Source organism: Marmota flaviventris, chromosome 15, assembly GCF_047511675.1.
Source record: "Marmota flaviventris isolate mMarFla1 chromosome 15, mMarFla1.hap1, whole genome shotgun sequence".
Classification (NCBI taxonomy): domain Eukaryota; kingdom Metazoa; phylum Chordata; class Mammalia; order Rodentia; family Sciuridae; genus Marmota; species Marmota flaviventris.
Window position 1 is genome coordinate 29,176,944 of NC_092512.1, and position 12,890 is coordinate 29,189,833.

The 12,890-nt window shown below is 38.6% G+C and overlaps 1 protein-coding gene across 1 annotated transcript in view; it reads right to left on the reverse strand.

Annotated features, from left to right (window-relative positions):
- Positions 1 to 9,026, reverse strand: part of Trhr (thyrotropin releasing hormone receptor) — a 39,613-nt gene extending 30,587 nt beyond the window's left edge. Inside the window, exon 1 of the mRNA XM_027952458.2 lies at positions 8,238 to 9,026. Coding sequence (XP_027808259.1) covers positions 8,238 to 9,026 — 789 coding nt within the window. The remainder of the gene's footprint in view (positions 1 to 8,237) is intronic.
- Positions 9,027 to 12,890: the final 3,864 nt, after the last annotated feature.

The following is a 12,890-nucleotide window of genomic DNA, read 5'->3' on the forward strand; positions in this document are numbered from 1 at the left end:
TTCATCCCTGTTTCTCTGGTCTGGGCTGACTCCATCAAACAATTTAAGAGCAAAGTTCCCAAGAGTCAAGTTGCATTTGTCACTGTGAGTATGAAAGGCTTTCAGTGGTTCCCCGTTACCTAAAAACCACATTTAGATGACTTGCAGAGCCTTTCACGGTCTCACTCTGTGCTAAACTTGGTTTTGTGAATGACTACTTACTGGTGTGAAGGTCTTGATTTTGTAGGCTGGCTTGGAAAACACCGACTTATTCTTCAAGAGTGGGAGTGAGGATTGCTCCATAGGAGGCGTGCTCTCCATCCTGAGGTTATGGTCATCCACACTGTTGTTGCCTCTTCTACACACCTTACAAACTAACTTCAGGCTTCCTGCTTATTTTTTTCATGTCAATCTTTTGTATATCACTGTAAGTTCCACAAGATAGTGACTACATTTGGTTCTCCAGAATAGTGCTTGGCATGAAATTGGCACTTAATAAATGTTTATTAAATTAAACAGATAAAGAGTAAGCAAAGCCAGAACAATGATAAAGGGTAATATTTTATAGGACTTTGAAAGCCAGAGAGAATTGGAGATTTAAAAAATAAAATGATGTGTGCAAATCATTTTAGGAAAATTAGTCACATGGGACACTCAAATAAATTTATTATCATCTTTAAACCTGTGCTCATATTGTTTTCCTTCCCTGGGTTGCCTCTGCTCTGCCTCATAATCCCTCTGGCCAACGTGTCTCACAAGAAAGACAGAATTTTTTTTTTTTTTTTTATAACAAAGAGAATTATTATCTGAGTCTGCCGTGTTTCTAAGTCAGCCTGACCTGTGTGGTGGGAGAAATCTTCCTAAAAGTTCTTATCTACTCACTTAATCACTATCACACAGGTTAGTTGCACTTTGGTTAGTTTGTAATGCAAAAAGGACTTGTTAAAAGACAGGACTGGATAAGGATAAGGATATTGCCCAAATAAACAGCAGTTTTCTCAGGAAGCAAAACAGTTTTGACTTGACCAAGCCTCCAAGTGTGCAAGCATTTATCTTTCATTTATTATATATAAATGATTACTTGTTTAAGATATAACCACACAAAAAGGAGTGTGCTGGTAAATATTTAACAATCATCTCTCCACAAAAAAAAAAAAAAAAAAAAAAAAAAATGAGGGCTGGCTAGATCATTACATTTACCAATTTCTGTAGTGTAAATAATCCAACCACAGCCAACTTGAAGCAAGCATCATGATGGCACTGACTGCAGAGTTGGGAAGGAAGACTAACAACCTGTTCTTGCAAAGCCTGTACTCCCTGGCTGGGTATGTACATGTTGGGGATCCAAGTGTATACCAAATTCAGTGCAGTAGGTACTGGGAACACAAGACCTTACTCTTAAGGCTGCTAGTGGGTATAGGGAAGACAAGACAGGCTAATAACTATGATACATAAGAATTACTAAACAGAAACATATGCAAACTACAGTGAATGCATAGGAAGAACACCTAACTTATATAGTTTTAGTTAGGGATTTAGCTATATAAACCTGCCTGAGAAATTTGGGGAAGTCTTGATGGGGTGCAATGGAGCATTATTTGAATTGAGACTTGAAAGATAATTTGGAGTTTGCCAGATAAAGGGTGTTCCAGCTGAGAGAGCATAGCATGTTCAGAGAACTACCAATAATTCAATGTTACTGGAGCATAAAGTGTAAGTCAGAGAGCCATGAAAGATGAAGCTGAAAATGTAGGGAATGGCCAAGATCTTCTTTGTGTTGGGAAGTTTAAACTCTAGGTCTCAGGGGACTCTAAAGATTCTTTTGATAAGATATATCTGTGTTGGAGAGATTCCCTCAGTCAGCATCATGCAGAATGACTTGTGGGGAGAGAGGAACTAGAGTTGGAGGGGCTGGAAAGTTGTGTGCTGAAATGGGTTGGCGAGAGGTGGTGAACTGGGGCACTGGCAGTGTGGGTGGAGAAGTAGGTCAGCTACCAACACTATCAGCAGAACCACCAGAACTGCCTATTGCTTAGATTTGGGTGAGGGGTAATAGGAGAAAAAAGGCATTTAGAAGAACTCCCAGGTTTCTGGCTTGAGAATGTAAAATAAGAAAGAAAGAGGTAGAGGACTATGGATTTGATGTTATTATGTGACATCCAAAAGGCAATTGCATATGAAGACCAGGTGATGTGTTTTCTAGAACTGTGTCCTGGGGACTCATAGGTGGTTGATGTCAACATGTGTATAGAAGAAGTATGAAGAAGGTACAGGTAGGGCTAGGAGGGGGCAGGCATGCGCACAGCAGGGGCCACAGCATAGCTCAGATTTCTCTCCCCAGATAATCCCCTTCCATAATCTACTCCAATCATATGAAGACCATTCTGAACATACCTAGTCATCTCCCATCTACTCCTCCTCCTTTCTGTTGAATTGTCTTCCTCTCTTTGCTCCCTATCTCCTTATTACCATTTTCCAACATTTAGCCCTTCTCTACAGGTGTAGCTCAAATCAGGTGCTCCATGAAGCTGTCTCCCGTTTCACTTCTCCCCTCACTGTGCATGTTCTCTTTTGTGAAAAGAGATTACTAGTAGATACAGCCAGCATGGATTCCTTGCAGGGGAAGAGTTTGCCTTCATATCCCCTGCAACCTCCATACCTAGGGAAGGGCAGGTGCCCTTGGAGTTATGAGTGTTTAATAAAATTGCAGAGGACATTAAATGACCTACTGTGAAATTTTACATAATGCCAACCCAACTCCAGCTTTACACCTTTCACCTTTCCCTCAGCTTATTTATAAAAGAGCAAAGGAGGCTAAAATGTTAGTTACAGCCCAGGTTTTGCCTGTCGGGAATTTGGGATATCTGCATTTTGAAGAATTCATGAGATGCTTTATAAAATAGTTTCTCATTTTCAAGGTTAACTGGTTTTCAGATATATTTTTATGTGGCCAAATTGAGAATTCTGTAAGAGTGCAGGTTTTCTTTTTCTATAGCCATGTAAGAAAATTTATTTTTCTCTACTGGTAGAATTATGGTGCAAAGCTGAAAATCTAAAATTGGGAATAAACAAGATCTGTTCAGCTAAGACAAAAGACCCGAAGCACATTACTGCAAAGGATTATCATTTAGTCAATTTATGGGATATGTGAGAAGTCTTTCCTTATACAAGATGTGAATTGGAAAGTGGAAAGCCAAGTTTTATAAATGAAAATAAAATGGCATGTTTTGCTACCTGTGTGCTAAGTGACAACACTATACTTTTTTTCCAACTTCGTATAGATCTTTATGCTATTAAGGATATAGTTGAACCCAGACAATCAGAACAAATAAAACAGTTAAAAATGAAAGATGGGCTCTTAAACTAGGGTAGGCTCTGATTTAGGGTCAATGCTGCAGACTCCAGTCTTTCTGCCTTGAAAAGTTCATCACTGGTTAAGCTGCCTGGAGGGCAAGGAGCAGGAGTTTCCTAGGATGGAGGTGGAGTTGGCAGCTGTGTAAGTCACACAGCCTAAAGGATTTTGTACTCCCAAATACCAGCTCTGCTGCCTGACATTCCACCAGCCTGGCTCTTTTCCTTTGTGACCTAAGGAATTTTCCTTGTTTAAGATTTTAAGAAGTTAAGTAGCACTGTAGCCAGAAATTAGAGGGAAATGAAAAGGGAGGACAAATCCAAGCCATTTCATTATTTCAGCATTCTTCAAGCACAGCCTGTGAACGGGGATGGCTTAAGAGAGGGTCGTGAGGGCACCAGATGGGGTCATGGAGGATCACAGGCAGGAGAGAAGAGGATCTAATTAAACAGGAAGAGAGCAAGTATGAGTTTTTTTCTGATATGTCTTATTTGATCTCAGCAGTAACTCTGCGAGGTAAGAGGTAATTGTTTTGCCCATTTTAATGATGAGAAAACTGAGGTTTAGAGTAATGGACCTAATCAGTTTCTTTTACTCTGTGTGTTCTCTTTGAGAATAATAATCCCATTATGTTGTATGACAAAGCAGGAAGCAAGTGTATCTATATTCTGACTATCACAATCTAAAAAATGATCCGACCAAAACAGGAAGAGACGACAATGTGGTAGTGATTTTGGTCTTTGAGAGGAGGGGTAAGAGATGCCTTTTTTTTGTTTTTTTTCCCCTTTTCCCTAGTTTTCTGTTTTCTATAATACACATGATTAATTTAATATCATCACCAAAAAGGCATATATTGCTTTAAAAAGGGAAGTTTTTGTTTCTTGGGCTATCAACCTTTTTTCTAGTTGGGTAGACATCTTTAAAGCATTTTATAGGAATAAAAATCACTACTTTTAAGGATTGATTTGTCAAATAAAGCCACTAATAAAGTTTTTGCCATAAGTTCTTGGACCCTCTATTAGGACTGCTCTTGTTTCCCTACAGTTATACTATAAGAAAAGAAAAAGACACCAGAGACTCTACTGAAGATAAAAATTGGAAACCTGATCTCTAAGACAGTCTGAGTACATATCCCTGCATCCTGTGGAAACAAATATTCAAATTGAAGTATTCACATTATAGCCTTTTACCAAGAGGTTCCAGTGTTTTGTGATTTCAAAATACCAAAAGAACCAACCAATTAAATAGACTTATACAGTCAATGATAGAGATGTTTCATCTACATAATGCTCACGGAGCTAAGGGATCTTTCGGCATTGTATACACAGAGCTGGAATATAACAAATGTGGTCATTTAAACTGTGCCCCTTCAAAATCAAAACGTCCAATTATAACGCAAAATATTTAATCAGTCAGATAATTCTTTTTTCTACTCATTTTCAAATCATAAATTTGAGTAATTTACTTTATTGATTTTACCTGATATTAAGGTGGTTTCCTAAAATATAATTGAATCTCTAAATAAGAGGAAGAAAGAGATTCTGGCCTGGGTTTGCTATGTGAGAGATGTGAGTTAAAAATAAATAAGCAAACAAAAACTCATATTTGTCCTTTACAGATAAATGTTTTCTTATTTCCTTTTAAAAATGTAGCTCCTTTAGGCTATGCATATTAGACTTTAATAACTTGGTTAGAAAGACCTGGCTCAGAAGAGTATTTATTAAAATGTAAATTAAACTTGCCTAAAAGAAAATATGTAGGAAAAAAAATATTAAAATTCCTTGGGTTATAGAAGTTAGAGGTTTGAAACTTATGAAAATTTAAGAAAAGAGCTGTTTCAGAAAAGGGAAAATGCAGATCATGGGTCACTCCTTTTGGCCCAAACTAACTTCCCTTCCTAGCTTACGTTCCCATTCACAAAGGGTGACACCATTCTTCCAAATGTGGAACTCTGGTGTCATATTGAATTGCCTTCTCCTCATCCTTCATGTCTAATGTTTTCATAGTACACTCATTCTTTCTTTGAAATGCCTCTTGGGTTATATCTTAATTTAAATTCTCCTGATAGAGGATCTTACTATGTTAAGCCTGCATCACTACTAATAGCCTCCATAGAGGTCTTTCTGCCACCAGCCTGCAGGCCTTCAGAACTGCCTTTGCCTGTAGCTGTCAGATATCTCACATTCAGACACCACTTTCATCTTTGCTGCTCCCTGCTCACTACTCACATCTTTTGTTGCTTCTGCATTAGATTCAGATTCCTCTCTCTGTGTGTCATGGTTGGGTCCTCCAGGTCTCTCTTTCTCTCTCATAGACATTTCTATCATTTCAATCTTATTTTTACTGTCTCCTCAAACACATTATTCATTTAAAGTCAACCAAGTTGACCCTACTTTTTGTGCCCCTTCTTGTCCTCTTTTCGAACCTATACCATTTTTAATCCAGCCACCATGTCGTGTCTCTTTTGCATGGAGTGCTCTCCCTCTCACTTTTGCTTTTCAAATGCCACATCTTCCATGTAGACTTCTATGATCCCTGCCACCCTATCCAAACTCCCATCCCATCTATAATCAAGATTGAATTACATGACACACCTAAACACACTCCTATTGACTTATATGTCATCCCGTGTTTCTAAACGAGGGTGTTATTGGTATTTATAATGGTTCACTTCATCATGGTGCAGGGCTGTCTTACACATGGTGTGACATTTGGCATCCCTGACTCCTACTTGCTGACCCTGATGTTATGGTGACAACCCCCAATGTTCTGAATACATTTCCAAATGCTCCGAAAAGTTCTTTAGAGAAGTTACTATACCGTTTATGTATTGGCTCAACAAATAATCTTTAACAATGAATGCATATTTTAAAGAACAAATCATAGTTCCCATAGAGTTGCACAAGATATTTTAAAAGGTAGAAAGGAACATAATTAGCACTGAGGTGTTAGTCATTATTCCACTTTAGGTGTGTTTATAAGATAATTCACTGGACCCTCACACAGATCCTGGTGTTGCTATTATGAAGAAACAAGCTCAGAGAGTCCCATTTTTCCAAGGTCATATAGGTTGACTGGGATTCTGGCATTTAAGCCTGGAGTTGTTTGGAGCCAAATCTTTACCTTTTTCTTCTATCACACAGCCTCTATAAAGATAGCTTTGAAATAACACTGTGAACATGTAACCTAATTAGCAATTTAAAGTGCATTATTAATGCTGATAGGTACTAATGACTGTAATTGAAAGAAAGGACGTTAGACCAGACAAACATTTTATTTTCTAGAATTTATAACAAGAATATAAATTGGAGTCTAATGAATGAATTTTCTCACTGACTGTCTTTGCTGCAAATGTTAACCCATGTTTGGTTTCTAACTGAGATGCACATATTCTTTACTCTCTTATTGCATTCTTAATATTTGTCTGAGCAGATGATCAACAGATCTTTCTACATTTTAATTATTCAAATTTTGGGTAGTAAAGGGCTAAATACACATATTAGGTAGCATTGCTAGATCCAAAGCCACGGGAATCTAAGAACTAGAAATAATTGCTCAGGTCTTCTATTATCTGGGTGGCTTTAATAACAAATGTTATCTGAATCAAGAATTGCAGTATCATTTATAATGTTGCATAAGTTTTTTTGTTATAGTTTATTAATTATTTTGTGTCTATCTAAATGTCTAAAGCATCTACATTTTAGTAGTGTGTATTTATATATGTATACATATATATTCAGTTACAATTCTTCATATATTAGCTAGCCTAGAACTTAGGAAGTCGTAGTGTAAATGATCCATATTTGTACTTTAAAAAGTACACTCAGGTTCTATCTATGCACACTGTATTCCTTGCAGGAGAAAGAGAGAGAGAAAGGGGCAGCGGCAGGTGGGGTGGGGTGGGATTCAAGCCACTTGAAAGAACTAGTATTTTTAATTTCATGTTTTCTCTTTTAGCAATGACAATACATGTTTATCATTTGTTTATTATGTTCAACAAAGAAGGAAAGGATCTAAAAGCTAAGTTTGTAAGTGCTTAGAACCATTGTGTAAATATATATAAATGTGTGCATAATGTAAAAACATTTTATTCTTATATTGTCTTATAAATAGTATCTACTGTAATGAAGTTACACCTCATTTGCTAACAAAACCACGTTCAGTCATAAGAAAATGGGCATTCTGGTTATCTGAAAGAATAAAGGGGTTTTTAGTTATGTTTGGTCAGAAAAACAAACATTTAAGAAAATTTTACTTCTTTATAATGAATTCAGCTTAATGTTGGCCCTTTTGTTAGAACATTTCCTGAACAAAATGCTTTTTTAGCTTCTGCAACCTGGGACACTTTGGAGGGATCTAGAGGAAAAGGTAAGAGAATACACCCCCAGCAAGATGAACAAAATTATGTCCAGATGACTCAGTTATGTATCTCAGTTGTGGGTAACTATAGAATAGCAAGCAAAGTTTCATTATTTTGACTCAATTACTCTCTAAACTCTCTTGTTAACTTTGTGGTGCAATAGAATTCTTAAAGTTAATCCTTTGTCATGCAATAGAATTTTTTCCTATAGAAGCCAGAAATGGCCCAAATATTCTGATAACATTTCCATAGAGGCACAAATATTTTAAAGGTGGATTTCTAGAGTTTCTATTAACAGTTCCTTATATCTTAATAGTACCTGAACTGATATCTACTGGTGTGCTATTGAATTTTCCCCCATCTATTTTTAGATCTCCAGTTGCTTTAGAGATGGATTTAATATGTAAAGCAGAGGCTTACACTGTGAAACATTTGCATGATTGCATTTTGGTTTCCCATCAGCTAAGTAGGGCAAAGTTGATCCCATCTCACAAGGAACTTTATTCCACATTTCCTCTATTGACTTGGAGGTTCGGCTTTGCTTACCTGCTTCCTTGAAGATACTGTGCTGTTGAAACATCTGTTAGAGGTATTTAAATTCAAATTCTTGTTCTGATGGGTTGAGTCATTTTTCCATGTCTTAGAGTTTTCTTTAGGGTCAGAAGGAATGGGATTTAAGAATAGGATTCTTGCTATGAATCCATAGAGGACAGTGGCCAGGATCATTGGCACCACATAAAAGACACCAAAGTCCATTAGGTAAATAGGTGAGTAGTAATTCCTGGAGATCTTGTAGCCACAGGACACCACAATAGCATCTTTGTAGGTGCTAATGTTGAGATCCAGCAAGAAAAACCAGAGCATGCAGTAGATGGAGGTGAAAGCCCAGACAAAGATGATGATCTTTTTGGCTCTGGAAAATGTGCAGAGGAACTGGGCTTTGATGGGGTGACAGATTGCTATATACCTTTCAATGGTAAAGGCTGTGATCGAGCAGGAGGATGCATTAATTCCCAAGTACTGGAGGTAAGTAATGCAGAGGCATCCGACATAGCCATAGACCCAGGAACCATAGATACTGTCTGTTATGTTGGGGAGGCCAGCAGCCACTAGGACCATGAGATCGGCCACTGCCAGACTCACGAGGTAGCAGTTTGTGGGGGTCCTCATGTGCTTGGTTCTCATGACCACCAAGACCACCATGATGTTTCCCACGATGCCCAGACCACAAATAATGAGCACAAGTAAGATGGTGACCACTTGGTATTCTAGGGCCACCACGGCTTGTGGTTGAAGCTGGGTTTGGTTCAGTTCACTTACTGTTTCATTCTCCATCTTTCGTGGCTTGAAGTTTCTCTGAAGCACTTCTTAAAACATCTTTCAGCGTCCACCTTTATCGCAGTGGTTCTAGCCCCTGTGAAAGGTTATGCACATGTTCATTCACAGGCAACTCTCTCTCCCTCTCCTTTCACCTTGTTTTCCCACAGTCACAGGGATCCTATGCACTTTGGAAAACTTCTTTCATTGCAACTAGTGTAGGATCAGTTTCCTCTTCATCAAGGAAAATGCTTTAAAAAAAAAAAAAAAAGGAAACAGAAAGCTCCTTTTTGAAACAGTGCCCAAGTGAAAAACTAAACAATATATGCTAGCTAAAAATAAATACAAAGAAACCTCTCACATCCTTGGGAAAAGTATAATAAAGAAGAAAGGGTTCGAGGTACGACGTGAAGGCAAGAAGCTCCAGGGTCAAGCTCGGTAGGAATTTAGCTGTGGCCTCCCTTGCTCTCAGGGGTTAAGATCTCTTTGGTATACAACAGTAAGGCTTCAAAACTACAATTTCCCATGTCCCCCGTCCCCCATACTAAACAGAGAATAATTTCTTCTCTTACCTTTTCCTCTCTCGCACTGCCTGCTTTTCCGGGTAGATGAAGTGGTAATAGGTCCAAGTTTCTAATCCTGCAGAAAATCTCCTCTACACTGACAGGGAGACCACTTAGCAGCGTTCAGCCTTCAGAGCTGCAGTTCCTCTCAACCCTCGCAGCCCTTTTCAACTCATGACAGACCATGCAGACGCAGCAGCAGCAGCAGAAGCAGCAGCAGGAGCAGCCGCCAGGCTGTCAAATCATAGATCGTCCCCTAATGAGAGCTCACACGCGCTCTGGCTCAAACACACATATGAGCGCGCACGCACATGCACTCACACACACACACACACACACACTCACTTGTGCCTGTCAGTTCTGGCTGATTTATAATCTTCTCCTCTTGAAGGATTTACTTTTAAGTGTGTTGGTAATACAGTTCTCAATGGGAAAGGCTGAAATCACAGGCAAGGGGTCCGGAAGCAGCTTGTCTTGTAGTTGCTGGTCCTCTAAGTTCTGCAGAAACTCCAGTACCTGAGCTTCCCTGAAATATAATCCCATTCCTTGCCTGACACAGGATTTTTGGGGGTAGCAAAACCTGTTCAGTCTAGACACAGCCCTTGAAACTTGAAATATCTGTCTGCACCGAAATCAGCTTCTTTCTCTACTATAGAAACTCTGAGAATGTTTCTCCATGGAATCAGTAAAATCAGCTCTCTCTTCTAATATTGTATGAATGGAAAATGAGTTAAAATTGATTTCAAACCATTCCCACTGTAATCTTCTGAGGATTATAAAATTATAATTTTTAAAAAATGATTCAAGCTAAAAGCATCGATTGAAACCTGCACATGATGTGTTGAGTTTGGCTTTCAGCTCTGGCTCTAACTGCTCTGGGTGCCTTTCCCCTTTCTTCAATCCTCAGGACTACCAAGCACATGAATACCCGGCCATGGATTGTCTTGATTTAATTCTAGGTGGAAAATCATCTAGTAGAATTCCAGCCCAGTGTCACTCTGGTACCACATGTCTGAAATGGAACTTTATAGATCCATTTTTTAAAGAAAAGTGTACTTTGGCTGTATTTTTATTTCTCTAAAGTAGACCATTGGCAAATCTGTACCTTTTCATGAAGCACAGAAAACATGTCTTTTTTCTTCAGACACCCACTGAATGCACCAAATATTAATGTTCATTTACTTTTATCTTAACTTACAATGAAAATATCCCTTAGCAAGATTTCCTGTGTGGTGAACTGATTATTTTAAAAAAGTTCAGATGCTCTTCCCTCTAGAAGATGTCAGTAGAAGAGTCCATTTTGAGTAGACAGGACTCTAACAATATCAAAAAAAATATCTCAAGTCAGATAGTAAAGAGAGAAGGTGACGTTCTGGATCATACCAAGTGACTCCTAACCTCTGAACTACAAAGTAATCCTTGGGTACCCATGTCTCCTTCCATATTATCTGTAGGTATAAATTAATGACCCATAAGTCACATTCAGACATGTAATGTTTGTCCTGCACAAGACAGGATCAATATGATTTAAAATAATTAGATCATTTTTTACCTTTAAGAAATTGGGATAGAAATTGAATGCTAAATTAGAATTTTTCTCATAAAATTGGAAAGGTCTAGCCTTCATGGGTCCTCATTCCTGCTTAGAAACAGTCACCCGAGGCTGAGTAGTGGCTGAGGGTCTGAGATTCTAAGGGTCCTTGTAGAAGACAGAATGTGTCCTCTCCTATCTTCTTCACACCAAGCCACCTCCCTCTTATCTGCCATACATGCTAGCTTCAGGCTGACATGCATACCAAGCCCCTGTTGCCACTGGAGCATGGCCCCTGTATCATACCCACGTTCCTGAGAGAATCAAGGGAGGATACCAGCCAAATGCAAATTCTTTTATTCTAAGTAGAACTTTTCCTGACTTTCTGTGACTGGAGATGGAGACCCCTTTACCACTCCCCATGGCCTAGAGGACAGAGGTTACTCCGAATAGTTGCTTCTTGCCTAATTCTCTGCTACTCGGAATAATAAAAAAAATACTTCCTACAATAAAGGCATCACCTCCCTACTTCCCCTTGACCCTACTGCCTCCAACTCACAATATCCCTTGAAAGTCCTACTTGATAAATCATATCTTCCCTTATCATTCTCCCAGCGATTTTAATCAACCTTCAGCCACCTAAGTAGTATGGTCTGATTTCTACAGTACATATCATTAAAAAAGATGAGCAGAGTGAACATCTACAGTGCTGTTTGCCTTTTCAATTCCACTCCTACTTTAAATCTTCTTTATTGATTTTTTTCAGCACTTTTATTCTGTTTTAATATTATGGGTCTCTATTCTTTTAATGCACAGTAGTTAAGCTCCTACTATGCACTTTAATGTCCAGGCACTAGGACATAAAATTTCATTTTTATCTTCAGATAAATCATGAATGTTGAGAGAAGCAGAACTAAAATCATGCTCAGAGGGTTTGGTTATGAAGGGAAGGCACATATCAGGGGTGAAGACAGTGAACTGAGGGACAGGGAGGGTTCCCAAGCAAGGTAACACCTGAGGACAGTCTTGAAGGAAAGCACAGCTCTTCTGATATGTGGGGAGGGTGAAAAGACATTCTGGCTAGAGGTGACAGGTTGTACAAGTCTCAGCTGTGGCAAAAGGCAAGGATTTGGGGATTGCAGGGGTGATTTTATGATTCTACTTTGGCCATGCAGAGTTGTAACAATGTGATGAGAGTCACCTGATGACATCCAGGCCAGGTATCTAGTCTCTCCTGTGCTAAGGTGACTGACACTGACCTTGGCTCCTCCTCCTCCTTCACTTGTGCTTTCCACTCTGGACAGGTCACATTTCTGATTTTACCTTCCCAGACTTGCCAGTTTATTATGGTCCAACTTCATGAACTTTGCAAAATTATATTTTCTAAGTAATTAGAATTCCTATGGTAAGTTTTTGTTTGTAAACCTCCATTAGAAAATATCTAATATATATTCCCTATATTCAATGAACCACACCAAAATAGGGTAAAATTTGAATGAACTTTACATTTGAGTTAAGATTCTTTTTCCTCACAATAATATCTTAAATTTTAGCCAACTATGGTCTCTGTCTTTTAGTATTTCTGACTAGATTAAATGCGTCTTTGGAAAAAAAAGGTCATGGGGTATCTGTTTTGAAAAAAAGCAGGTAAGTCGCACCTAGAACTATATATAAATGGCAAACCACAACATTGCCTATACTTTTCAAGTCCACTTTCTAAAGCCTGTGGTCTCTGACCTTGTGCCTTTGCATAGGCCTTCTTGCCTACATACTCCTAGGCTGGCATTG